This window comes from Ambystoma mexicanum, chromosome 8, assembly GCF_040938575.1.
Source record: "Ambystoma mexicanum isolate Mex_15411 chromosome 8, UKY_AmexF1_1, whole genome shotgun sequence".
Taxonomy (NCBI): domain Eukaryota; kingdom Metazoa; phylum Chordata; class Amphibia; order Caudata; family Ambystomatidae; genus Ambystoma; species Ambystoma mexicanum.
The window spans coordinates 381,904,664-381,931,566 of record NC_090929.1 but is presented as its reverse complement, the minus strand read 5'-3'; the positions used below and the strand labels follow the sequence as shown (position 1 = coordinate 381,931,566).

Genomic DNA, 26,903 nt, shown 5'->3' with positions numbered 1-26,903 from the left:
CCCAATTCCACATTCAACAACCGCAGCATGTTATTCCACTATTGTCTCTCCTGTGTCCTCTTCCGTTGAGTTGTGTGTGTCCAGCGTTTCAGGGTCATCAAAGATGCCACCAGGTGTTGCCACTCTGTTAGTGTTCCCGTTTCCTCTTCACCCTCTCTGCAAGCCGCCTCCCTCCATACCACCGTTTCTGCATCAGCCCACTTTAGGAGGTCCTTCCACCAGATTTCTAAGTGGGGTCTTTCCCGTGCCTTCCACCCCATGGCAATCCTACGCTTAGCCAAGATATGCGCCCGGTCTTTAAACCTGGACACATGTTTAAGTTTGCGCAGTCTGTGGAAGCCCCCCACCATACATACCCATAGAGAGTCCACCACTAATCTAATCCCTTTGTCCGCTAGTCGGCTTGCTATCTCCTCCCAGTATCTTGTGATTTCAGGGCAGGCCCAGAACATGTGTACCATCCCCGCATTTTCTGCCCCACATTTTCGCAGTGTTGCTCGGCAGCCCTTGTAAACTTGGCAATTTTCTTAGGGGTCATATATGCCCTTTGGGTGATATACAACTGAATCTGCTGCAGCCGGGCATTCCTCGAGACTTTCTTGTGGTATCCCTGCATCTTCTCCCAGAGTCTATCGTCTATGATCTCCCCACTTTCCTCTTCCCATCCCAGCCTGATCTTGACCACCTCTTTGCCCCCCTTGGACATCAGTATCTCGTAGATTCTGGAGACTTCATGCCCACCCTCTGACACCGCTTGGAAAGTTTCTATAGCTGTGTCTGGTTGCTGGGTCAGTTCTGTTTCCGACCACATCTTCGACACCAGCTTCATCACTCTGGCATATGTAATATATTGTCCACTATGTAAGCCTGTGTCTCCATCAGCATCCCAAACTCCATCTTTCCCCCATCCCGCCACACATCTCCCACTGTTGTCACACCCACTGGTTCCCAATATTCTCCAATGGCGCGCCTCAATTGTTCATCTGCGCCCTTTAGTGTCACGAGATGGATATGAGGAGAGCACGGCCGCGGGCACCCCATTGCTGCGGAGGCTCTGTGCCAGATTTTCATACCTAGGGCCAGCAGTGCCGATCTATTTCCTTCCGGGGTGTCCGTCACCCACATCCACTCATTTAGGAAGTAAGATGTGCTATCGGTTCTTAGCAGCCTTACCTCAGGATTAGTGTCATCAGATAACTATCTAGCTATGTATTGAAGCTGGCCCGCTAAATAATACATCTCGAAATTGGGCAGTTTTATGCCTGCCTGTTTGTGTGGGTTCTGCAACTTCCAGAGGGCTATCCGATTTCTGGAATTGTGCCAAATAAACCCCCTGCAGATACTATGTAAGTTGGAGAAAAATCGTTTAGGTATTAAGTATGGCACATTCGCAAAGTTGTGTAGCAACCTTGGTAGTGCTATCATCTTGAGCAAAGTTGTCCTCCCCATCATGTTTAGGGGCAATCTCGTCCAAAAAGTCATACTTCGTTGGATTCCTTTCACAGCCTTCACTGTGTTGTTTGCGTGCTTGCATTCAGATTTGTGGTATATATCAATGCCCAGGTATCTAAAGGTGTCTACCGCCCAGTCTATCTGTAACACAGGTAGCGCATCTTTTGGCACGCCTACATATCTGCCTAAGGGGAATATGCTAGATTTCCGTGGGTTTATTGTTATGCCTGATAACTGTGCAAACCGTACTAAAACATCAATGCTATCCTTAATGTTATCCCCTTAAAATTGGGCCAACATTACTGCAGTATGCCAGTCCCTTGACGCTTCACGTGCCTGTGAAACGTGTGCATTTCCCAATTACCAAAATCCTGGGAAACTGGCGCTATACCCATTGTCCCGCATACCGAAGCCTCAAAGTTCCTCTCCATTAACCCGATTATGCCTTAACACATAATGTCGATAGTAAATGCAGAGTCCTAATAACCAAACCAAGACGGCACAGCGCCTTCCTTGCGAAACATTCCCTCGTGCTACGATTTCGAGAACTGTCTTTGACTTCCCGTTAATGAGCAACCCAAATGCAACCAATGCAAACGTACTACGTGTTTCGGGGCAAAAAATTGCCATCTTGGTTTACTGCCCGCTTCATTACGCTGCAATTGAAAGCTTTGAATTAAAAACAAACACAGCATATATAAAAATGCCCCTGGTGACACTGCACCCGTCAGGGGCATAACACAGCATAAACCAACTCCTTCATACAAAGATTGCGCTGGCGGCACGGCGACCATCACAGACATACAAAGCATAAATTAACCACCTTGAAGCATAACGCTCACCTCAGAATTCCTGACCCTACTGTGATAGATGCAATTACCCTGGCGGCACGGCGCCTGCCAGAGCTCAACAAAAACATTAAATCGGGGCTCTTGTCACCCCAAAATATGCAATTTCCATAACACATAGTTGTGCACACCAAATTGGGAACTAATGGCAACCTTTTAAGACCACCCCCTTCCAGTGTGCACAGCGTCCTGCTGCCGGCCGTCAAGTCCAGAGCCCATACTAAGAAACCTCTTATGAGAAGATGACGGCCAGACTAATTCCTGCCACAGATTTCAGGCGGGGCTGCTGGGCTCCCTCACCTCACTTTTTTGTAGCCCCCACCTGAACAAACCCAGCATTATAACTTCTCCCAGGAGCTCAACCCAGATGTGGCTTAACCCAGGGATACCCCTTCCGCATCCGAGAGGTGCTAGGTACCCCTCTGGCTCCATCCCCCTCCGAAATGAGAGCTGAAGGGCGGGGCTTCCATGCTGAGCCTTTACCCGTTCAAAGGATCAGGAACATGGTCCAGGGCACATTTGGTTTTTTCTGAGGCAAATATACAATCTGCTTGGCTGGGATGATCAAGCACTTCCCGTTCCCCTGAGTCACAGCAACCCTGAAACACACAGTCTGCGTCCAACTGAAAGACCACCAGTCACCTTGCAGATCTGTGACAGTTAAAGTGACCAACACAATAAAGTACCCTTTGAAATATTTATTCATACCCATAACATCTAATAGCTTGATATGGAAGTGACAACAGGGGGACCTCAAGGAGGCACCCCGATAACCTGGCCATCGCCTTCCTTCCTCCTGTGGTAGGAAGTGGTCGAAAGCCAGCAATATTTGGCTGCCAGCCCACAAAAAAAAGATACGGGGATGCCTGGGAAAACGGCTGTAAGCCCACAAAAGCAGAATAAAGGGTAAGGCGGGAGCAACAGGAAGCACCAGGAGGTAGAAGGCACCACACCCGGCAAGCAGCACCATCTTTTGCTGCAAACAAGGCCGGAGGAAAGGAGACCCTGAGCTGTTTTTGGCCACTGGGAAGTGCGTCAGCTGTTTGCTTGCTGGATACAGCTGAGGAGCGGGAAGAAACCAAGCAACTTCGGGAGCATCGGTGGAGCAGGTCGGCTTGGGACAGCATCGAGCAAGGCAGTGTGTGCGCCTCGTGCCACTGCCATGAGAGAAGCAGCACAACACAGCCGAGCAAACAGGGCAGTGCTTTTGCCACTAGGCCGCTGCTGATGGTGGAAGAGTGAGGGTCTGCTGCTTCGCTGTACCACGTCGGCGAGAACAGAGGAGGCAAAGCTGTACCGCCGTAAGAAACCATTGTAGGAGTAAAGAGTCGCATCCCACGGAGCAAAGCACTTGAAGGAGGCCAAGCTGCATCCCGGCCGGTGAACAGTGCAGTGGAGGGAGAAGGCGTAGAGTTAGCAGGAGAAACTTTTCTTTGGTCCCAGGAAGGATTGCAGCAAAAGGGGATCCTCATTAGAAGGCCAGAAACAGACAGAGGCGCAGAATCAACAAAGGGAAGATTAATTGCAGTGCGTGTGCCAGAGGGGCCTGCTAGTGCCCAAGGGCCGCTGCATATCATGGGCATGGTGACACAAAGGGCAGTTGTACCAGAAGCGAGCAGCGCTGAGAGGGATTTGGGGCAATTTATACAGATGGCGTGGATGGCAGTAGCCAGGCATGGCACTAACTGGTTACAAAGGTTAGCGACAGAGCTGGAAAGTGGTGTAGCAGGGCCTTCAAGGGACAGGTCTCGGTCCCCATTGCTTTTTTCGGCATCCACAGAGGAGCAAGCGTTGCAGGAGCTGATTTCTATGGGACAAGAGGAACCAGGTGCCAAGAGAAGGAGGACTCTGACAGCAAAAACAAAGGCAATCCGGCAGCAAACAGAAGCAGCAAGGAGAAGCTGGGAAAATAGCAGGGGGGAGAAAGAGGCCAAAAAAAAGAAGTAGGGGCCTGTTGCCACCCCGGCGACACCTGCTATAGATGAACCAAGGGCGAGCGGCCGTGGACCCAGCACGCATGCAGCCATCACGGCGGCTGAGGCACCTGCATCCTTGGAGCAAGTGAAAGGTATAGTGATGCAGTGCCTGCAGGCATGGGGCAATGGGGATAATGGGCAAGTGTTGTGTGGGAATGTGAATGCGTTTAATCAAGTAGGAAGGAATGCGGAGTCTGTTAACCAGCAGAAGGAATCTCAGAGAGGGGTTGGCAACGGGGCAAATAGGGGTTTGGGGAACAGCTTGCCAGGGCAATTAGAAAACAGGGCTATGGTACTGCTGCAAAGAGAGGGCCCACAACTACAGCAGGTGATCGCAAGGTCGGCCAAGGGAGAGGGAATGTGCAATTAGATGGTACCAGTTACAGGAGAGGGATGCCAGGGTTCACACCACTACGGGCTAAGGGGAACGCATTAGTGTGGCATATCCCGGAGCATATCAAAGATGGTATGGAAGAAGGAGTTCATGGATATTTTCACCTTGCTCGATCTCAACATGTGCCAAATTTCAGAAAAAGAAAGGGAGAAAAAAGAGAGAGGGTGTTAAAATAGAGACCTTTCATAATTGGTTGGCCGGTTTCCGGATATTGGCATCCAAATATCCAGAGGATGCAGGTGCGCTATAGGCTTATGAACAGTACACCCACGCCTCCTATCAAACTTGTGCGAGAGATGCATGGTTGATATATATGACTGGGGTTCCGGTAAAAATGCAGGTTTGGCTGGCAATGGCATGGGATGAGATAGATGTTATTGGTTGTATTGAGACGATGGTAGCAGCAAAAGAAGTGGGGGCAGGATGCAGGGTGAGAAGCCTTACTACAGGAAAGAAAAGTGGCCTTAAACTAAGTTGAATTCTGCACCCCCTTACTTAACAGCACACTGCCAACACCCATAATCCTGACCAAAATACTACAACTTGCAAAATGTATTTGGGAGGTGTTTAGGTGGGTTTTGTGATTCCCCTAGTCCGGCCCTGCAGGCGACAGGGAGGCAGAGAACCTGAAATCCACACTTAAAATGCCAGTAGAAGTGAGACACAAGATCGCCAAATAGCTCCCTTTAGGGAGAGTGGTAGGCCCCTTCGCAACACCCCCATTTAAGAACTTCAAGATATCACCCCTCGACCTGGTGCCCAAGAAAGAGGGTCAATTTCGTCTCATTCATCACCTATCCTTCCTGGAAGGAGAATCTGTGAATGATGGCATCAAAGAGGAATGTTGCAGAGTGAACTACGCGTCCTTTGACACTGTGGGACTGGTGAAGGCCACAGGAAAAGGGGACTTGATGGGTAAGGCGGACATAGTCTGCTTTCAGGCTCCTACCACTTGACAAAGGAAGCTATAACTTACTGGGCTTCAAGGTCGATGAGCAGTAGTATCCTGGCAGATGCCTGCCCATGGGATGCTCCTATTTCTTGTGCACGTTTCTGGAATACGTACTGAAGGAGAGGACCGGGAAGGGGAAAGTGATGCATTACTTGGATAACTTCCTCTTAATCGGCAGGAAAGGTACAGAGGAATGTGGTGCTTTAATGAGGCAATTAGGGGGATTAGCAAAGAAACTGGGGGTCCCACTGGCGAAGGGTAAGACAGTTGGCCCGCTCTCAAGACTAACATTCTTGGGGATTGGGATTTGATTCTGAAGAGGGCAAGACCATGCTACCAAAGATAAGGTTGATAACCTAAAACACACTATCAAGAGATTGAGGGCCAAGAACAAGGCGACACTGAGGGAGCTACAGTCTTCGGCAGGGAAAATTAATTTTGCTGGCAGGGTTATTCCAGCGAGCAGGGTATTTGCCAAGAGTATTGAGCTGAAGATGGTAGGGCTGCAACATGCATATCAACACGGTAAGCGGGGAGCCACAGGAAGCGCCAGGAGGTATAAGGTGCTGCACTCTGCAAGCAGCACCATCTTTTGCTGTAAACGATGCCGGAGGAAAGGAAACCCTGAACTGTTTTTCAATCCCACCCACCCTTCATAGGGAAAGGTATGGGGAAGAAAGTCAGGAAGACTTCACTGTTGCATTCGCAAATCGTTGGGGCGGTGTGCAAGCAACCAGTGGCAGTGTAGGAACTACAAATGAGCTTTGGAAAGCGGGAGGCAGATTCACTCCTCTCACGATCAGCGCTCCTCTGAGGCCTAGCGGCAAGGGCGCTGGAGGTATCTAAGAGGGCTTCGCTTCCCCCATCAGGAACAGCACTCCTCCAGCCCAGAATCACCTGCAAAGGCAAGTGGAGCGCAGACAATGGCTTTTGGGGGAGCTTTGTCCTAGAGCGAAGTTGGTTGGAAAATGGGGGGGGGGCGCGGGAGCAAGGCAGAGATGAGGCAGTCGGCTGATCGCTGCACCTGGAGAACAATTCCACCAAGAGTGTTTTGCTGTGATGACAAACCTGTAGTGTTAGTGATTTGTGTGAGAATAAACCTGCAGCCTATTGCGCCAACAAAGAAACAGTCTCCATCAGCCTTGTGATATATGGGGGAGGTAAGGGTAGCAGATGGAGTTGCAAGTATGTTGGTTTCTGATTCTTGTTAATCTTCTTAGAATCACATGCTGTGCATATGGTCCGACATCCAGTGGTAACCGCAGAGTATTGCATCTTGTCTTTTGGGGGACCGAAAGGGGACGTCGGCATAGGCGTGTCTGAAACACTATCCCTATCGTGACATGTGTAGTACCCAAAATCCCTCACGCGACGAGGTCCCTCAGATTGTTTTTTTCTGCCCAGATAACTGGTCGCCCTATAGCGGAGCTCTTCATGAGACATTGTTTATCTTACCGAATTGTCGGTTATTCCCTGTTAAGTCACTTCTCCCATCAAGAACATCTTCGACGAAGACTACGGGGGAATCGTCAATGGCTGTGAGTTCCGCGCCTAAGATCCGGCGTTCGGACTTCCACGTGGTCGGGCCTTCTGGCCGGCCTACACAGTAGGGAGAGTGGGCTCGGGGTTTGCCATACTGTTATCATGTCTTTCCTCTTTTCCACTGCTTTCCTTTTTGGTCTGGTCACCCTTCCCTTCTGCTATGGAAAGTACTCCTTTTAGATTCTGCCCTGTGTGTAGGGTCAGATATCCGTGGAAAGACGAGCACATGTCATGTAATGTTTGTCTCCCCCTAGAGCACGACGAAAAGCGGTATTCGGCGTATAAACTCCTTAAACCTAAAACCCTTAAGGAGCGCTGGTTGAAGCGGTGGGCCGCGTACGGAATGTCACGCGTGGAGCCTCCCTCCCCTGCTGCGACACCAGCCGAAAGTGACGGGGGTACATCGGATGACCAAACGTCCAACACGGACGTTATAGACCTTGAGGCGGACTATTCTAGAGCTGCCACGCCCGTCCCCGACCCTTCCAGGCTCGACTCCGGTCTTGCTACAGGGACCACACCCGTGACAGGGGCGTACAATCGCACTGCACAAAGCACACAACCCAAGCGCCCTCCTCGACGACTTCGTCGAAGAAGGCCAAAGCGCCAACGGGTCCGCTGGAAACTTCGGCGGCGCCCACGGATCGGTCTGATCTGAAGCCTTCCCCTCATCCGCAGTAGCGCATGACGACTGGGCATAACAAACATAACAAGGGCCTACTCCCCAAACTACACGCGCCGAAGTTTCAGAACAAGAAACTTTGACGGATTCCAAGGTTTCCAAGGCCCGTACAGGCCCGAAAACTACGAGTAGGCCTCTACCCGAGAAGCCATCCGCTGGCCCTTCTGGAGCCGCGGAAGACCTTTTCACTGCCGACACATCATCGGAGGCGTTGTCTCCCGAAGATTCGGTGACTATCTGTAACAGCATCAATAGGATTGCTACGGCGGTGGGCCTAGTACCGGTTCTGCCCACAGTTATGGGCCAATCCGCCGAAAAGTTTTCCACGGATTGGGAAGACGATCCCATAGACTCTTACGAAGAAAGCAGGGTACCCCTCTCAAACACCCTGAGGAGATCCTCTCAACGCCTTAGGACGGAGAACACGGTTCCTACTCAGCTAGGCCCATTTGGGTCATCCAAGTGGACCACGGAGCAATTCGAGGGATGTATGGATCGGCTGGAGCAGTTTTTCAGGGCTTCTGATCAACCTCTGCCGAAAAAAGCTCGGGTAGACCCTAACCCTCAAACACAAGTTGTCCATCACCTAGATGTCCAACACCAAGTTAACTATCAAGAAGATGTCCAGATGGACACGTATAGAGACATCTATACAGAAGAAGAGGAGGCTTCTTTTCTGGACAACTATGGGGAAGATCAAGGAGCAATGGACAACTGGGAGGACACCCAGCAGGATGATCACAACTCTGATATCGTTTGCCTCGACTCTCCCCCATCCACCCCGATTCGACAAGCTTCCCCGGTGAATGATCAAATGACTTTCAACAACATGTTGAAAAAAGCAGCGGAATTCTTTAAAATTGCCACGCTTGAAGCCTTACCCGAACAAGATTTCGCGGAGGACATTATTAATGAAAAGCCTCCGGCAAGACAGTCTATCCCTCTCTTGAGCTCTGTAAAGAGACGGCTGGCCCCTTCCTTACTCGCAGCCGCTTGGGCTAGGGCTGTCAACCCAAGGGTCGAAAAACCTTTCCGACCCTCCCCCACCGACCCGCTTTATATCAAAGGACATGCAGTCCCAGACTCGCTAGTAGTGACCAACACTTGCAAGAGAGCAGGGATTCCCCTTGCCACGGCAGAGTCACCCCCGGACAAGGAGTCCAAAAGGTTGTATGCCTTAGGTAAACCGGTTACATCGGCGGCGGCCTATACCGTCCGGAGTGCCAATAACACGACGTTACTAGCAAGCTACATCGATGCGCAATGGACCCTACTCCAGGAGGGCCTTCAAGAGGTTCCGGAACCAACCCGAGCCAAGCTTCTCGCCATTGTCTCGGAGGGCAAACTTGCCAATCAGAATGTGGTAAAGAATACTCTGGACACCGCAGAGACAGCAGGCAGGTCTCTCACACAGGGTACTCTCCTAAAGAGACACACGTGGCTGCGCATGTCGGGCTTCAGGCCTGAGACCCAGGCATCCATTATCAACAAACCCATCGAAGAGGCCAACCTCTTCAGGAAGGCGGTAGTCGATGCGTTGGAGACAGCCAAGAAGGAGCACGAGACTATTAAGTCGCTGCACCAGATTTCCCAGAAACCCTCTTCACAGAGGGGCAGTAATTCTCGGCGGTCCTTTCGAGGACAAGCCTGCGCCGCTCAAAACAACTTCGGCACGGGCAACTTCAACTCAAGTCAACCTACCGCAAGCACCACTTACTACCCCCAGAGGGGTCAGAAGCGCGCAAAGAATAGAGGCAGAGGCTCCAATTCCAGAGGAGCGTCAACTGCTGGTTAGAAATGACCACCAGGTCCCCTCCCATGTCTCCGCGGTCGGGGGGCGAATAACATCCTTCCTCAAGGCATGGGAGGGGATAACTTCAGACCAGCGGGTCTTAAAGAAGGTTGCCCACAGTTACTGCGCGGAATTCGCCCGACCTCCACAGTTCAGACCGCCGAAACACTGACGCCTTTCACCGGACATCTACAGATCCTGATCCAAGAGATGGAAGCGCTGCTGGGAAAGGACGCCATAGAAGCCGTCCCGATTCTTCAGGTAAATGAGGGTATCTATTCAGTGTACTTCCTTGTACCCAAAAAGGATCTCACCATGCGTCCTGTTCTAGACCTGCACCCAGCGAACAAGTTCATAAAGCCCCAGAAGTTTTGCATGGTAACACTGCAAGAGGTGATCCCATTGCTAAAACAGGGGGACTTCATGACAACATTGGATATGAAAGATGCATACTTTCATATTTCAATGTTGCCAGCGCACAGAAAATTCCTAAGGTTCGTGATTCAGGACAAACACTACGAGTTCAAGGTACTCCCCTTCGGCATAGCCTCGGCGCCAAGGGTGTTTACCAAGGTCCTGGCAGTGGCAGCGGCAGCAGCACACCTGCGCAGACTTTGTTCCAGTTTACCCTTACCTCGACGATTGGCTCATCACGGGGGACTCGTTCGACATTTGTTCTTCGAACATCCAAAAAACAAGTGGACCTACTGTTCAGCCTGGGATTTTCTATCAACGAAAAGAAATCCAGCTTAGTCCCCAGCCAAGTAAAACAGTTCCTGGGGGCTCTAATTCGTACGGAAGACTGTCTAGTCTTCCCTTCCAACGAGAGGGTTCAGAACATGCTCTCTCAGGTTCCTCAGTATGTAGCCAGTCGAGAGGTGACGGTACGCAAAGCTATGCGTTTGCTAGGAATGATGGCGTCATGCATATACTTAGTTCCCCACGCGCGGCTGCGCATGCGTCCCATGCAAGAGTGTCTCAACAGCCAGTGGTGTCAGGCCAGCGGACAATGGGAAGATCTGTTAGTTTTCTCGCCAGGCCCTCGTTCACTCTCTGCAGTGGTGGTCGAGGGAGAACCTCTTGAAGGGGAAAGCCTTCACCACCCCTGCAGTGGAAGCCACTCTCACGACAGACGCATCTCTCACGGGGTAGGGGGCTCACCTTCTTCAACGGACAGTGCACGGAGTGTGGTCCCCTCAGGTAGCGTCCAACCATATAAACCTACTGGTTCTATTAGCAGTGTTCAAAGCATTGAAAGCCTTTCAGGAGCAACTGCAAGGGAAGACAGTGCTGGTCCTAACCGACAGCACAACAGCAATGTATTACCTGAACAAACAGGGGGGCACTCACTCTCCAGGGCTATCCAAGCTGTCCCAAAACATCTGGATATGGGCTCTCAAACACAAGATGTTCCTGATATCCCAACATGTTCCAGGGGAACTCACTCTTCTGGCAGACGTACTCAGCAGAGATTTTCCTCTGCCAGAAGAGTACGAATGGCGACTGCACGAAGACATTGTAGCCAACGTCTTCTCAGAATGTGGGTTTCCAGAGATCGACCTGTTCGCTACTCAGGAGAACGCCCAATGCCAAGATTACGCCTCCAGGTACCCCCAGAACCGATCCAAGGGGAACGATCTCTGGATAACTTGGTCAGGGAAATTTGTCTACGCTTTTCCCCCCCAACTCCCCTTCTGAACAAGATAGTACACAAGATGCACCAGGAACCAGTCACCATGATTCTGGTGGCTCCCATGTGGGCCCGCCAACCTTGGTTCGCGCACCTGATGGAAATGTCCCTCTCCCCACCAGTCAAGCTGCCCTGCCCGTACAACATGTTGTCTCAGGACAGGGGGGAGACCCTGCACCCATGCCCACAAACTCTGAACTTAGCAGCCTGTCTCCTGAGGTCATAGGGTTTGGACATCTGCAACTCTCTCAAAGATGCATGGACATACTGAGGGAGGCAAGAAAGCCTAACACACGTTATTGCTATGCCAGCAAATGGAAACGTTTTGTCATCTGGTGCAGTTCTAAAGGCGTCAATCCCACCGATTGCTCGCCTTCACACATTGTGTTATATCTAACCCATCTGTTGGACTCTGGGTTAGTCTTCAATTCCTTAAAGGTTCACCTAGCGGCGTTGTCCGCCTACACCACGTCACAGCAGAAGGTGTCGTGGTGGAAAATTCCTGTGATTAAAGCCTTTATGGAAGGGGTTAAAAGAATGTACCCCCCCATCACTCACCCAGCCCCTGGGTGGGATCTAAATGTGGTTTTAACTAGGCTCATGGGACCCCCTTTTGAGCCTATGCATAAAGCTAGTCTGAAAGACCTGACTTACAAGACAGCCTTTCTAGTAGCTATCACTTCTATCAGAAGAGTTAGCGAACTACAGGCCCGCTCGGTTTTGGACCCCTTTGTTACAGTCCACAAAGATAAGGTAGTTCTGCGCACACATCCCAGATTTGCGCCGAAATTTATTTTGAAGTTCCATGTGAACCAGTCAATCGAACTACCCACGTTCTTCCAGAGACCTACTAACATGGCCGAAAGAAGCCTTCACACACTAGATGTGCGCAGGGCAGTCATGTTCTACATGGATAGAACTAAACCACTCAGGAAAACTAAACAATTTTTTGTTTCAGTGGCAGCTGGTAGAGAAGGGGACCCTGTCTCTAAATCGGCAATATCAAGGTGGATTGTCAAATGGATCACACTATGTTTCTCTCTTGCAAAGAGAGAACTGCCCTTCAAGCCTAGAGCACATTCCACTCGAGGCACTGGGGCATCCATAGCATTCATTGCAAATGTTCCCCTAGATTCCATTTGCAAAGCGGCAACCTGGAGTTCTGTACACACCTTTACAAAACACTTTTGCCTAGACACTCATTCTAGGTCTGATTCTCAGGTGGGACAAGCAGTACTAAGACATCTTTTTTTCTACTGTTCCTTCTCACAACCCACCTCCAACTCCGGGTACTGCTCGCTAGTCTATGCACAGCATGTGATTCTAAGCAGATTAACAAGCATCAGAAGACATGCATTACTTACCGTAAAAGCATTTCTGATGATTGTATCTGCTTAGATTCACATGCGCCCTCCCTGCCTCCCCGCTCGAGGTGGAAGGAACATAGACTTCTTACTACTTTCTCTATTCATGAACTCACTCACTATAGCCTTGGGCTCCCTCATGGCAGAAAAAATACAATCGGAGGGACCTCGGCGCGTGAGGGATTTTGGATACTACACACGTCACGATAGGGATAGTGTGTCAGACACGTCTATGCCCACTCCCCTTTCGGTCCCCTGAAAGACAAGATGCAATACTCTGTGGTTACCACTGGATGTCAGACCATATGCACAGCATGTGAATCTAAGCAGATACAATCATCAGAAATGCTTTTACGGTAAGTAATGCATGTCATATTCAGTGGACAGGTGTCTAGGTTATGCTAAAAAGTAAGTTTGCTTTGATGTCCTTAGTTCAATGTTCTTAAAACCATGCCTAACACGCTGGCGTTTTATGACGAATCGCCAAACCTCAGTGGGTTTATTACACAACTTTTATTGTCTGTCTTAAAGTGCTGAAAATAAAGTGGGTAGAGCGATATTTTGCCTTTTGCATGTTATCGTTTTCCATTCAGGATGTGGAAAATAAAGGTACACTGATATTATTTTGGCTCAGCATGCTGCTATACGGATTTACATGTTGTCATGATGCTTTACTATGCAATTTGTGTATTTTGCAAGTAAACTCTATAGGACTGTATTATTGTAGGCCTTCACACACAAAACTTATATTTGTTCCACGTAAAGTATGGAGGAAGGTGGCTGTGCCTAAATTGCAGAGTGGGTTAAAATCCCAGCTTCACTGTTTAGCATAAGTGTGTGTGATATTGAGCAAATAATGTAATCTCACCTTGACTTTAACTGCAAACATTGGAGTGCTTACGTTTACACCCTTATAATAGGGCAGTCTTAATAAGTGTAGGGACACATTGGTTTACCCTGGTGCTCCTCTGCTAGTGGCTCCAATACTGTCACACAGAATTGCATTATTGCTGCACTGACCCTCCCCCAGTCGCCTATCACTTGATTTGACAGGCAGACGGTCTCACCAAGTCAGTGCACCAGAGATTCTAGTAAAGGGGACTAACTGTGGTTGTGCAAAAATTACATTTTCTCCCCTGTTGCTCCCTGCCTTTGAAGCTGCTTGGGCCGTCCAGAGTACTGCCTCACACTCTGCTATATCCTGTTATACTATGATATTGAGTCTTTCATTGCACACCATCTGCCATTTTCACACTTTCTAGGAGCTTCAGGATCTGCAAGAAATGGGGTAGGGGGGCTAATGCAGTAGCCGATAGATCAGGCCAAGATTGCTTTGTTACAACATTGATGTGTGCAGATCTTAAAATATATGGCTCTGTATGGTGAACATTTTAGATATTTTGTCAGCTGTGTGGAGCAGCAGTTATGTGCTAAGGTACTTGTTTGTGTGATTGACCGAAAATTGAAGCGTTCTGCTTCTTGTTTTTGCCACCGACTCACCAGAGGACCAAAGGAGGAATGGACCAAAGGTCCAACTCGCAAGGGCGCCAAGGACAAGAGGAGAGTTCACCTGAGCAGCCAAAGACGAGAGGGGCAACTGACTAGAGGTTCACTTTTACCTTATTTTTACTTAATTCTATTTTTAATTGTGGCTCTAAGCCAAAACTATTGAATTGGTGTACAATTGGGAGGGAGATGACTTGCGAGGAGGGACTCACAGCTGATTCCTATGGCCAATCCCACCTACTACCTGCCCCTTCCAAAACACATCCTCATGTGATCTCTTTGAGATAGCTTTATCAAACATTAACATCAACCAATAGTCTCCCAAGGTTATTTCTAAAATGAAATGAAATATATATTTTGTATTGTATTTAGTTTGTAAAATCTTTACAACATGTATATGTAACAAGATAGAAAGAAAATGTGTTACAATCATAATATAAAATCGCAATAACATACTACATAGTTGGCACGGTTTTTAGAAAGAGATTAGTGACATGACAATTTTAAAAAACATCAGCATAAAATAGGTTGATCACTTTGGTACAACTTCTTTGTGAGAATAATCGATATACAAAACTTATTGAATAAATATAGATATGTGGTCAATTAATTTGACAATCACCGAATAGCAACCATCATAAAAACGACAGAATTTGAAGATACGTCTTTAACAACAGAATAACATCAGAATAGACAAAACATCATAACAAATCGTGTTACTTTGACTACGATGTTCTAAAATGACAGTGATACAAAACATATGGATATGCATAAAATTGCTCATCGTTACTGATTCAACAGTGAGTTACATCCAAAAGAATAGATGACATAAACAATCATAATGTTTTGACTGTATTGTGCAAATTGGCAATAGTGCAAAATATGCATGAAATTAACCCTCATTTCTTCTGCAGCTATCTTATTCAGCTGTAATAAAAAATAAAAACTCATCCTATTCTATTAACTGCAATCTCCCAAGGTGTCCTGGAATGTTTATATTCGGCTGGTTCTCAAAACATAACTTACGTTTCATTGACATAATTTTATAGGAGAAAAATCAGATTTTACTAATAACATAATAGAGTAATTTATAGGACCTATTCCCAAGAGGCAACCTCTCAAAAGTCGAACCCATATTTTTCTGATGTTGCATCAATTAATGATAGTTAAAGGACGGGGCCATAGCAAGTGCCAGCAATGTGAATTTGTTTAAAGTGAATTGGACTATTTGGCTGGTTTCAATACAGAGGTTACTAAACAAAATTGGTGGGCTTTTAAGCGTTTAAGTATTCACCCTAGTATCAAATGCTGAAGAGTACACTTCTCTAAAGTAGAAGTTAATTCACCTTAGCTAGAGCTTCGTGAACTTTGTATAGCAATCTAGTGAGAGCCACAATTAAGCAAATGCTATCTCCCCTTAAGCATCTTTGCCGAAAGGAATGACTGGCTAGATCGATAGCCTCCGGATAATAAATAACCAGGAGACAAAACATTCTGGTTCAAAATGAGGACAGTAAACCACAAATGTTTTAGCATTTCATGCTGGTCTCCATTAGCACAAAAGAGACAATTCCTCCCAACATTAGCAAGAGAAAATTTGGACCAATGTTTGATTTGTTCAAGTGTGTGAAATTGGTTCTGTTTAAATCTGAGACTGTTGTAGCTTTTTCACAAGGGAATTTCGCTAGGAGAGCGAAATTTTCTTTTTCTAGTAAATAATGCATACTGCATGTAAATTCTGTATCTGCTATTGGTTTCAATGGTATTGATCCAATCCCATTTCTAAAGCTTGCGTTTTACATTATGTAGGCCCTGAATTAGATCCTCGGTAAATAAGCTTATTTTCACCAATGTTTTATTCATTTGGTCTGCAAATTCTACAATGGATAGAGGATTACTATCTCTCAAGAGAGCATTGTTGTCTTGGAAAAGAGAGTTTTAAGGCAGGACCAACATTTTGGCATATATGGCTAATTTACGCCATGTAAATCTTGATGCAAGAGATGAAAGCCCCAATTTGCGCTGAATAATCGAGTTCAGGACTGCAGACGCTAGACCCACTCTATGTTTCCGCAACTGTGCCTGGAGAATGTTTAAAACATCATCTAAATCTAAGAGACAGGTATCCAGACCAAACCGTAGAATTGGTTCCACCTTCATTAAGTAGAAGTCTGCATCAGGCAATATTGAAAACTTACAATGTTTCTTAAATACTGTTCACATCTGTGAAACCAGAGGTCGTGCTTTTATTTTTAAACTGTTAGACCACGATTTGATGGAATTAAAGAGTAGCTTAGATATCATAAAGTATTCACACCTTCGATTCTTGCACCAGCTATATTCCACTAGTAAGACTTTATCCTTTCTTTTATTGCTGAAAATGATGATCTTGGATTTTATGGAATTGGCCTGCAAATTGTGCTGTGATGCATATTCGTGTTATTTATTAACTTATTCTCTAGCCCATATGGGGTCTTGTCAAACAAGATAATATCATCGGCAAAGCACATCCAGTTTAATTTTAACTTGCCCAGTCTCACCGGGTACATCGATGGGTCTAGCCACAATTTGTCCAGATCGCAAATATAGAGGTTGAACAAAGTTGCGGCGAGATTACACCCCTGTTTTACTCCAGTCATAGTTATGATGGGGGGAGTGAGCACAGAATCTTGCGCAACCCGAGCCTGGAATGTTGTATTAGAATGAAGTGATATTTTATTTATATCGCGTTCGTACACAAGTGTTTGAGAGTGCGAAAAAGCAGTCTGAGGTTAAATGGTTTACTTGGAGTTGTAAATCGCTTCTGTTTTAATAAACCTCAACCAAGTGTGCCTTCAGCCACTTGATATAGATTCTGTTCCATGCACTGAACTCCCTTTAAAAACAAGCAATCATAAAGCCAACAGTTTTGGGTTGAGGTATTAGAAAGGCATTTGCCAGTTAAGGCAATCATATGCCTAGGTTATCACTACATTTTTCAGCCGTTACCATCTTATCGCAAGGTAATACCATTATATCAGTGCCTATCCCATACTTGCACAAAAGCCCAAACTAGCGGCTTTGCCAGTGCTTGTTTATTATTCCAGGCAATGTCTAGTCTAGCCACAAAGCAACAAGAGACCTTGTGAATGGCAAACCAAAGGTCAAACCCCATCCGGCACAGTCGTGGTCCTCCCCCATCTTGCACCATCCCACTCCCTTCTTTTGGGATGCAAAGTACCACTAGTTCCCTTTTTCCACTTCCACCACATTTTCTGAATACAGCACTTTTAACACAAATAAACAAGGTTCCTGGCACAGGATGCAGCGCCGACTTTACTTGAACTTGCCTCCTCACTTTCAAACTGTTTTTATTCGAAGAAGGTGTAGTTTTGCAATCTAATGTAAGATTTGTATGGAATTTAAAGGCATTGTGACGTGCATCAGGAGTGACAGTGCTGACAGGCGCATGCAGGTCAGAAGCACCTGAGTCTTGAGTGATGATCTTCTTGAATGGGTTTGGGGATATGTTATGAAATGCGGGAATGCAGAACCAGAGGTCTGATCCCTTGAAGTGCTTTGTGGAAACCTTAGTTGCGTAAAGCATTTCATTGTTAACACCTTCATATGCATACCTTTTTAGGCAATTGAAATCGTGATGTGGTGATGTAGTACTTAAATGCCAGGAGAGTGATTGGAAGGGAATGAGGGTCGGGGGCAGGAGATGACTCATTCTCACATCAGTCCTTAAGTGGGTGTTTTTAGACTTAAAGGAGAGAGTTAACTGGTTGTAACATTAACGCTACACTAGAATAGTCTCATTACAATGCGTAAAGAAGTTAGATGCCCCTACACAAGTAAGTTTGCCACTCTCCCACCGCCTCAAGTTAGTGCCTCTTCCCAACATTTGAAGGGTTGGCTCCCGGCTAAATTTTTGCCTAGGTGCACCACTCAATGTGCGCAATTGAATTTTGCTAGGGAGAGAGGTGAAGGAAGCCTTTCCCGAAACTGCGGTGTTAAGGTTTTACTGTGTTTGTACAGAAAAACGTATTTGAATAAATGCAGTAAAACTTTAAAGCTGCTACTTTCAAGATAAGACTTCCATCACCTCTATGCATATTGCACTTTAAAATGTACTATTTGATAGTTGGTCCCCACACCAGACCATGGGGGGTTGGGCGGATAGAACATGGGGGGGCGGAGCGGTCAGCCACATGCACTAATTGAAGCAAAAGCCATTTAATGTCAATAGAGCGCCTGCCGTGCCTTCTTCCACCAGGCCAGCTCGTGGGAGACATTGAACGACTCCCCCGAGCAGGCGCGTTGGGGGTGCTAATGGCACTCCGGGCAGTTGCCCATGCGGCCCAGCCTTAAGGCCAGCCCTGGCCAGACTCCTAGAATTACAGAGGTTTTAGTGATGTGCTTTAGTAACATGGAGCTCTGTGCCTTTTAGTGAAATCTTAAGGGGAACTATCCAGAAGATAATTGTCTGAACAATGACTACTTGGATTACTCTTTACAATCAACCATAACGCTACCACAGAATATTTAAATGCATGAAGTAAGATGTTGTGGTGCTTAGCCTTGCCCTCGCTGGTTGCAAACCAATGCTGCGGTCTCTTTGCAGGCATGTAGATATCTCAAGTTCGGTTTGGCTAGCACAATATTTTCTGTTCACCTCGATGATTGTCTTTTGTTCGCAAACCATCTGTCGCTCAATATCACTTAACAATATGGTACCACCTTGGTACATTTTGAGCACTGGGGCATAGTGGCACATCCATAGCCCCATATTTTAACTTAACAATGTTCTCCTCTTCTTAGGTTACATTTTATTTAGGGAGCATAAGAAAATAGCAAATTGTGTTTCTTATTCATTCTCCCGTGCAAGACCATTTTTATATTCAAATTTCTGACATTGCGCTCAATCCTAAAAGTAATTATGAAAAGAACTAAATGCTGAGTGATATAACATTAGGCAATATAACCATATTTCCTCAACAAGCATTGCAATTGAAGACACATAATTGCTGGGCTATCCTTTCATTAACTTGAATTGTGGCTTCTCTGTGGACCCTGCAGCGGAAGAACTGTGCCTCATCGACTTGTGTTAAAACAAATACTCAGCTTTTCTACTGGACTCTGAACTCCCTTAACTGCTACATCAGGGCAGAAATCTTCAACTGAAGCCTGAAATACATTCTTGAAGAAAAACTAAGCAGTTACTTTAACATTTGGCCCATGCGCCCACGTTTTTCTGAGAAAAAAGACACATGACCCCTTTCTCAGTTTCACGGTATCGTGAGCTCGCGAGGACATATACGCACGAGAACAAGAAAGGAAGCTTGGGATTTAACCCGTGACTTGACACAAAAGACAGAGGTAGAAACGTGGACAAGTACTAATAGCCCTGATTTGAGAAAGACAGAGATACCGTCGAAACACGCGTTATCACAGAGGGCACTGTCATTTGCAAAAAGAAAAAAACGGAAACATTAAAAACTCCAAAAAATTGCATTGGAAAACTGAGAAAGGGGTCATGTGTCTTTTTTCTGAGAAAAACGTGGGCGTATGGGCCAAATGTTAAATTAACTGCTTGGTTTTTCTTCTCAATTTAACGGAGTAGAGGAACCTAGTACTCTGTTACTATCCCATGCGACCGTGCACAAGGAAACTCATAGAAAAATATACTTAAGGGCGTTGAGGTCCAATCAAAGGAATACCCACCCTAATGGTTCCTCACTTTTTGTCAAGTCAAAATATATTCTTCACATCCTTTTCTGTTTGGTGTATCAGGGCTTAAATCTGGGAAAAATCTGGATCATGTTGCCTCCACCCATGTTCTTTTTGCAAAGACACCATCCATTTCGGTGGTGTCCCTCATCATTACAGTAGAACTCCCTGCTCTCTGCGTGGGTGATAGCAAACACTTTCCTTCGATCTACCAAAGTTCCAGTTTTCATCAGGTTGGCAATATTTAAAAATAAATCCTTCATAAACCGCTGTTTGTTACCTTTTACAACTGTTGGCACCCCCAAGACACACATTGGCTGCTCTTTGTATAGTGCTTAATTTCATACAGCACTAACTGCACCCCGATTAAATGGCTGAACGTCCTCTTGTGTTTCTCTCACCGTTTTTTATTCCCACTACATAAATGCACATTACTTTCACCAGTTTGTAGTTCTATATCTGTGTACCTATTTGTGTCTTTGGTGCCTTCAACTTTCCACCCATGTGTTTTATTGCAGATTTTGTTTATCCCTTTTTCTTTTCTGAAACCTCAAGTAATGTCATTCAAGCCTTCTTTGCTTTAATGTGACTAGCAATGTGTAGGGTGCCTCCTATATGAAACTTCTTCATAGAGCTTTTTATAGCTGAGTTGCAGAGCCTGGAAAAAGTCAATTCTTTTTATCTTCGATTGGTGCTTTTTCACGACTGGAGTTGTGTGGGGTGTGTCACCTGAGTGGAATCGATGTTTGTTCCTATATAACTTGCTGTAGCTTAGAAGGACCCCAGATAGTGGAGTCCATTTGGCAAGGTCCTAATTCTACTCTCATCTTTAAGTGGGCTGCTGTCGGTATTTCTTAAGGAACTATCCTGGCTTTCTTCACAACACTGGCAAAGGAGCGCCTCAGCCTATTTTTCCAATCACATCCCTGCAAGGGATGCACAGGGCCACTTTTGGGTCCCCATGTTCGTTGCACTTGTTTTGCAGCCGGAGCTAGTGGGAATACACCCCAAGTATAGTGCAGGCTCATCAGGCCCACCTCCGAGACATTCTTTCTTGGTAGAGTGCAACACTGTTCATCTTGTCTTCCGTGTCACTACAAATCTCGCCAGCGCTTCTACCTCAGGCTGGTGTAAAGTATCTAGCGCCTATGTTGAGTTTACTGGCCCACCGGTGCGTCCACTCTAAATGTCGCCGTGCTGGACATCCCTGTGACGGGGAATGAAGCAAAGCGCACACACCAGTGTGATCATGTAGGAGCTCCCTTTACCCTGCGGTACTAGCTGTTGATTGGAATAATTCTCAGCTGGCTCATGTGATATGTCAGTTTGTTATCAAGCTAATGTAATTTGATATCACCATCTGTCTCCTGCAATTGGCTGCAACAGTAGCATCACTTTGGCATTCACACGGCCTCAGGCACTCAGTGATGCCCCTTAGACAGTATCAAAGGCATATTTCTCAAGTCAATGCTGTGGTCAAAAGCCTGAATCGTCACTTAAACTCTCAAGAAGTACTTCCTCTACTAAACCCTTGCCACCAACCTGAGCTGACTGGGTCCCCAATTTTGTCTAAGCTGGACTATTATTATATGGTTTATATTATGCTCCAAAATGCCATATCATGACACTCCAAATTTTTCAGAACAGGGCAGCAAGTATGTGCCTTAGCTTTTAGAAATATAACCCCATGAACCCAGTCTTAAAGCTCGCTCCCCAGTGGCTCACAGTCAGCCAAACAATAAAATTCAAGGCAGTATGCACAATACACAAGGGCATCTAGGTAAGAGTACAAACTACTTTATTTACTATATTCGAGGATGGAGCATACTATGCTCCATCCTCGAATATCTTCTTCTGCAATGCCAAGTTAATCAGAACAAAGAGGTTTAATCCAAATATAAATTGAAGAACACTCTCAGTGAGATTTGTATTTGGGCTCTTTTTGAAACGATCTGGACAGACACTTTCAGAACAAGAGAACCTGAAAACCTTCCTTTTAAACTAAGCTTTCCAGAATTGGAGGCTAAATGAGAAGGACTCCATCTCCCTCTGTAGGAATCACTGGCCACTGCCATATTGATCTAATCACAATCACTTTCCTCTTTATGTAGAAGGGAACTGGAGTAGATAGTGCAGTTAGAAATATGCAAGGCAGTCCAAAACGCCTTAATACATACATAGGAAACATAAAGATAAGCCTCACTATCTAAGGCAATTTTATTATCTGTCATTTGCAAATATACCCTCTGATTCAGGGGATTTAGTAATTATTTTGGACCTATTGTCATACTGTTGCTTTCTAATTTCTCTGCTTGATGAACCCTTTATAATGCAAATGAGACGCAGCACAGGTGGTGATGGCATTGGTCTACAATTCCTTCTTAATCTGCAATGTGTTTCCCCATGTTGGGTGATGTAGCTTTTCTCTATGAAGTATTTCTACCTGCTGCTGCCACTGTGCTGACCATACCCAATCTTAGGGTGGTGTTGAGATGCATGTTGCTCATTGCTGCTGGTGTTGTTGGTTAAGGTCTTTCCAGATGCAAGTTCGTTTGTCTGTTCGTTCAAGCACAGGCATATTCAAAAGAAGTGCAGGTGTGTGAATCCTGACCGCAAAAGTGATGGGTGGAAAGTTTTGAATTAATCTAAACCACTGGCAATTGCTCTGGGCAACGTTCCACACCACCGTTTTTTAGCCCGTCTGCGCCATTGCAAAAGGGGACCAGCCATGTGCAAATCAGTCAGCAGCTGCCGCCACCGAAGGTAGCAGCCCAGCCCGAACTGCCAGGCCAGGTCCCCTCTGCACAGAAAACCAAGCAACCCCAGACATGTTTCGGCCTTGTTGGACCTCCTCAGTGAGGTGCAGCCTGGTTCCCTGTGGCGCAGCGAGCAAGGGACCCACGTCTGGGCATACCCTCTCTCACAAGGAGAAACAAACTGACTGCAAAAGTGATGGGTGGAAAGTTTCGAATTAATCTAAACCACTGTCAATTGCTCTGGGCAACGTTCCACACCACCGTTTTATAGCCCGTCTGCGCCATTGCAAAAGGGGACCAGCCATGTGCAAATCAGTCAGCAGCTGCCGCCACCGAAGGTAGCAGCCCAGCCCGAACTGCTAGGCCAGGTCCCCTCTGCACAGAAAACCAAGCAATGGCGCAGACGGGCTAAAATACGGTGGTGTGGAAGGTTGGCCCAGAGCTATTGCCAGTGATTTAGATTCATTCGAAACCTTCCACCCATCACTTTTGTGGTCAGTTTGTTTCTCCTTGTGAGAGAGGGTATGCCCAGACGTGGGTCCCTTGCTCGCTGCGCCACAGGGAACCAGGCTGCACCTCACTGAGGAGGTCCAACAAGGCCGAAACATATCTGGGGTTGCTTGATTTTCTGTGCAGAGTGGACCTGGCCTAGCAGTTCGGGCTGGGCTGCTACCTTCGGTGGCGGCAGCTGCTGACTGATTTGCACATGGCTGGTCCCCTTTTGCAATGGCGCAGACGGGCTAAAAAACGGTGGTGTGGAAGGTTGGCCCAGAGCAATTGCCAGTGGTTTAGATTCATTCGAAACCTTCCACCCATCACTTTTGTGGTTGGTGTGTGAATCCTGCCCAGGAAGATGCACCCAGAAGTGTCCTCAGTGTATTCTACAGGAAAATATCCAGCCAACAGCTGTTCCTATTCTTCAGTTCAAAAGGAGACCCAGCTTAAGTCCAGGTTTTGGAAGTTGTGCGAAGTCCTTGTAGGGGGTTACAAAAAGCCATACCGACATCGGATATAGATAAACATACCAGTAATTCCTTGTGGCCCCTTATCACTATTTATGATGCTGTCACAACAGACAGATACGGAAAAATACGCAATAGTTGTCATAAAACCCTTTGACACACATTTTAGTGGTGTGTCACAGAGGGAAACACATAGTGGCTTTCAAAGTGACTTATTACTGAGACCCCTCTCTTTTTTACTTTGTAATGGGACTCATTGGTATTCATGCCAAGTTATAGATGGAAAATGTAAAAGATTACATTATCGTTTGTATGTTAATCACGTATACTTTCCACAACTAGCTAGTTATAGAACATTGTTTGCTTCTGTATTTGAGTAATTCTCGGTACCTGAAATGTACAAAATAGCCTTTTTAAGCTATTTTGCCTTCACCTTTTATTTTCATTGGGACTTTGAAGGCTTATGTGAGTTAACAGCTATGTTTATTACTGTGTTCTTAATAATCTCCTCCAGTGAAACATTTCCACTTGGTTACTCTAATCCAACAGCTGTGTCATTCTATAGAAGATCACAGAAAAAGGTTCTCAAAACATTGAGAAGCCATGCATGCTCAGCTCTGAAATCAAATACTTTAGATACGTTTTTAATAAAAATAAATGTTGTATAGTGTACATTAAATAGTATATATCAAAGTGTATCCAAAAACAAAATATAGAATCATAGGTTCTTAGTAGTAACCTACAATGTCCTACCTGAAAGAAAAGTCAAGGGGACTCTGTCAATACAAATTGTGATTTACCAATGGACAGATGGTCTCCAAATTTCTGTAGCATATGTCCAGATGGAAGTAGATTAATTTGAACAGGTGTATTCACATCTATTAAATACCTGCCATTACGTGTGATGTCAGCATGCATGTGACATCATTACGCCAAGTTGCGTGCATGTGATGTCCTGTCTTGAGCGTGTGGTTGATGCTTTCAATCGCCCAGAAAAACTAACAACATTTTTGATCATCCAGTTTTGTCAGTATACTGATGTACAGTATACTGTCAACAGAAGAAGTGCTTCATATACAGAATACTTTCAATTGATTGGTTCAACATATTGAAAGCTACAAACCAAATATTTATCATTGGTTCAGAAATATCTGAAAACAGAGGAAACCTCCTAGTATGTAAAACATTAGCGCCTTTTACCCTTCATGTGGCAATGCCCTTTACCCAGGAGTGACTTCTAGCTCCTTTTCAGGTCTTTATTTTGACACCTAGTATTACTATTTCATTGATAACGTTATTGGTTTAAATCAGTTTCACAACTCTCTTTTCTTGTTGATTCCCAAAGGCGAAGCTGATTAACGAGTCGCTGGTAGTGTTTGTGTGCTCAACCACAGGCCAAGGAGACCCCCCGGATAATATGAAGGTAAGCCAGACTCATCTTGTTTTTTTTTTGTTTTCTATCTTGTGGTCAACTTCTCTTGGCGCTAGTAAGGTGGCTGTGTTTTAAAAACTCAATTTAAGTGAGCTATTTCTGTTATTTATTTTGACAACAGAAAAATATGTGGTAGCAACATTGCTGTGTGTTATTGTACGCCAACCCTTATTTTATATAGATTTATTTTATTGGAGTGAATTAGTTTTGCGGAATCTGTCTGCTCACTAGCTTGCAAAATCCATGTGTCATAAGTTTACTGGATGGTTGCCAGTTTTTTTCATAGGTTTTCATAAAATGCAAGATTTGCAAACGTTTGTTTTTATTTAATTGCCACACAGTGGGGGTGGGGGGCAGCCATTCAGAACCCACCGATACAGGACAGCTAATTGCTATTTCCCCTAACAGTGGGTACCAGAGTCTTACCACGGTTCTGTCACTTCATGTTTGCCCCCTTGTCCCTTCCTGCACCATACTCTCCCCATAACTTACCTGCATGGCCCGGTCTCCTTCATACTGCTTGCCCCATTCTTCCTTCGCCATACACAACACCATCATGGACAGCAACAAAGGACTTGCTCCCAAGCCCCTCTCACATATCCCCAGCTGACATGTCTAAAGAGCCCTATCTTTCCTTTCATGAATGGCTGCACCACGGCACATGCCTATTCATCAAAGAGCAAATGCTTTTTTTTACCCAAATGAAACACTCTTAGCAATAAAGTTAAGGCCTGTGGTCTGGGCAAACTTGGGGCGATAGCTTCCCTAAGCCCTCATGACACTTCGCTCTGGCCTACCTAGGCTCAGGATAGTGGGATGCCCAGGATCACTGGGCTTAACCCAATAATCATACATGTTTATCTTCTCAACAATACTGTTATTAAATTACAACACCCCGTAATTAATCCTCATAAGTAATAGGAACACAACAGACCATATTTTAATGATCCAGTACATATGAACAACCAGTATATCTTGTCCATGTGTCTTACTTTATTATTGCACATGAAAAACTGTTACACAGGGAATAAGAGGCGCACTTAAACGGCCCGCTCTGAGATTTAATAGGGAGATTTGTCACAGTCTCTGCATTAATTACCGGGCTAATTTGGTGGTTTGAGTGACAGTGGCACCATAGCACCGACATAGTGGATTTGTGAAGAGGGCCGGTGGATGCGCTACGGGGCACTGGTCTGATGCATGTGCTGCTTCCTAGGAGGATGAGGCAGACCTGAGGACCCACGCTGCTGCCTATCCCTTGGGGTCTGAGCTCTGGTGCACCGTTGTGACTCTGTTAATGATCCAGCGCTGTGCCCTGGTACAGCTGGAGCCCCATGGGGAAGACCGCAAGGTGGGGCAACGGAGAGGCCTGGCTCATTTGGTGAAGGTGAGGCCTGGCTGACTGTGTGTATTAAGGCATGGGAGGGGGTGTTGGCCTGATGGGTCTAGAAGCTGCACCCCTAAGAGCTTTTGTGATCATCTTGTGCACCTAGGGCCAGCAACATCAGTGCCCTGCTCCTCGACCCACAGCTGCTCGAGACACACACTTGGGTACAGGGCTCATTCTGAACCCAGCAAGTGGCGGTGGTGACACAGCTCGGAGAGGGTCCTGTCCGTGATTCCTAACAGAAGGCATGCTTCTGAAGAGACCTGGATTTCAAGTGATGGACTCAGCTGCTCAAAGGAAAGGCAATGCTGTGGCTTCGGTTGGAGCATCGAAGGGAAGTAGCCGAGTGTGACATGGAGCCCTGTTAGCTGGCTGGATCCCTGTGAGGCTCCTGAGGTCTGGCTTGTGGTTGTTAATTTGACCACTGTGCAAAGTGAATTGCCCTTTAGATTGACA

The 26,903-nt window shown here is 46.2% G+C and overlaps 1 protein-coding gene across 2 annotated transcripts in view; it reads left to right on the top strand.

Annotated features, from left to right (window-relative positions):
* NDOR1 (NADPH dependent diflavin oxidoreductase 1) overlaps positions 1-26,903 on the top strand; it is a 667,841-nt gene that overhangs the window by 73,370 nt on the left and 567,568 nt on the right. Inside the window, exons 2-3 of one of the 2 annotated variants that reach the window (XM_069609847.1) lie at positions 14,196-14,299; positions 24,974-25,051. In XM_069609847.1, coding sequence (XP_069465948.1) covers positions 25,046-25,051 — 6 coding nt within the window. In that variant the 5' untranslated portion in view covers positions 14,196-14,299; positions 24,974-25,045. The remainder of the gene's footprint in view (positions 1-14,195; positions 14,300-24,973; positions 25,052-26,903) is intronic. The other variant, XM_069609846.1, reaches the window with a different exon arrangement.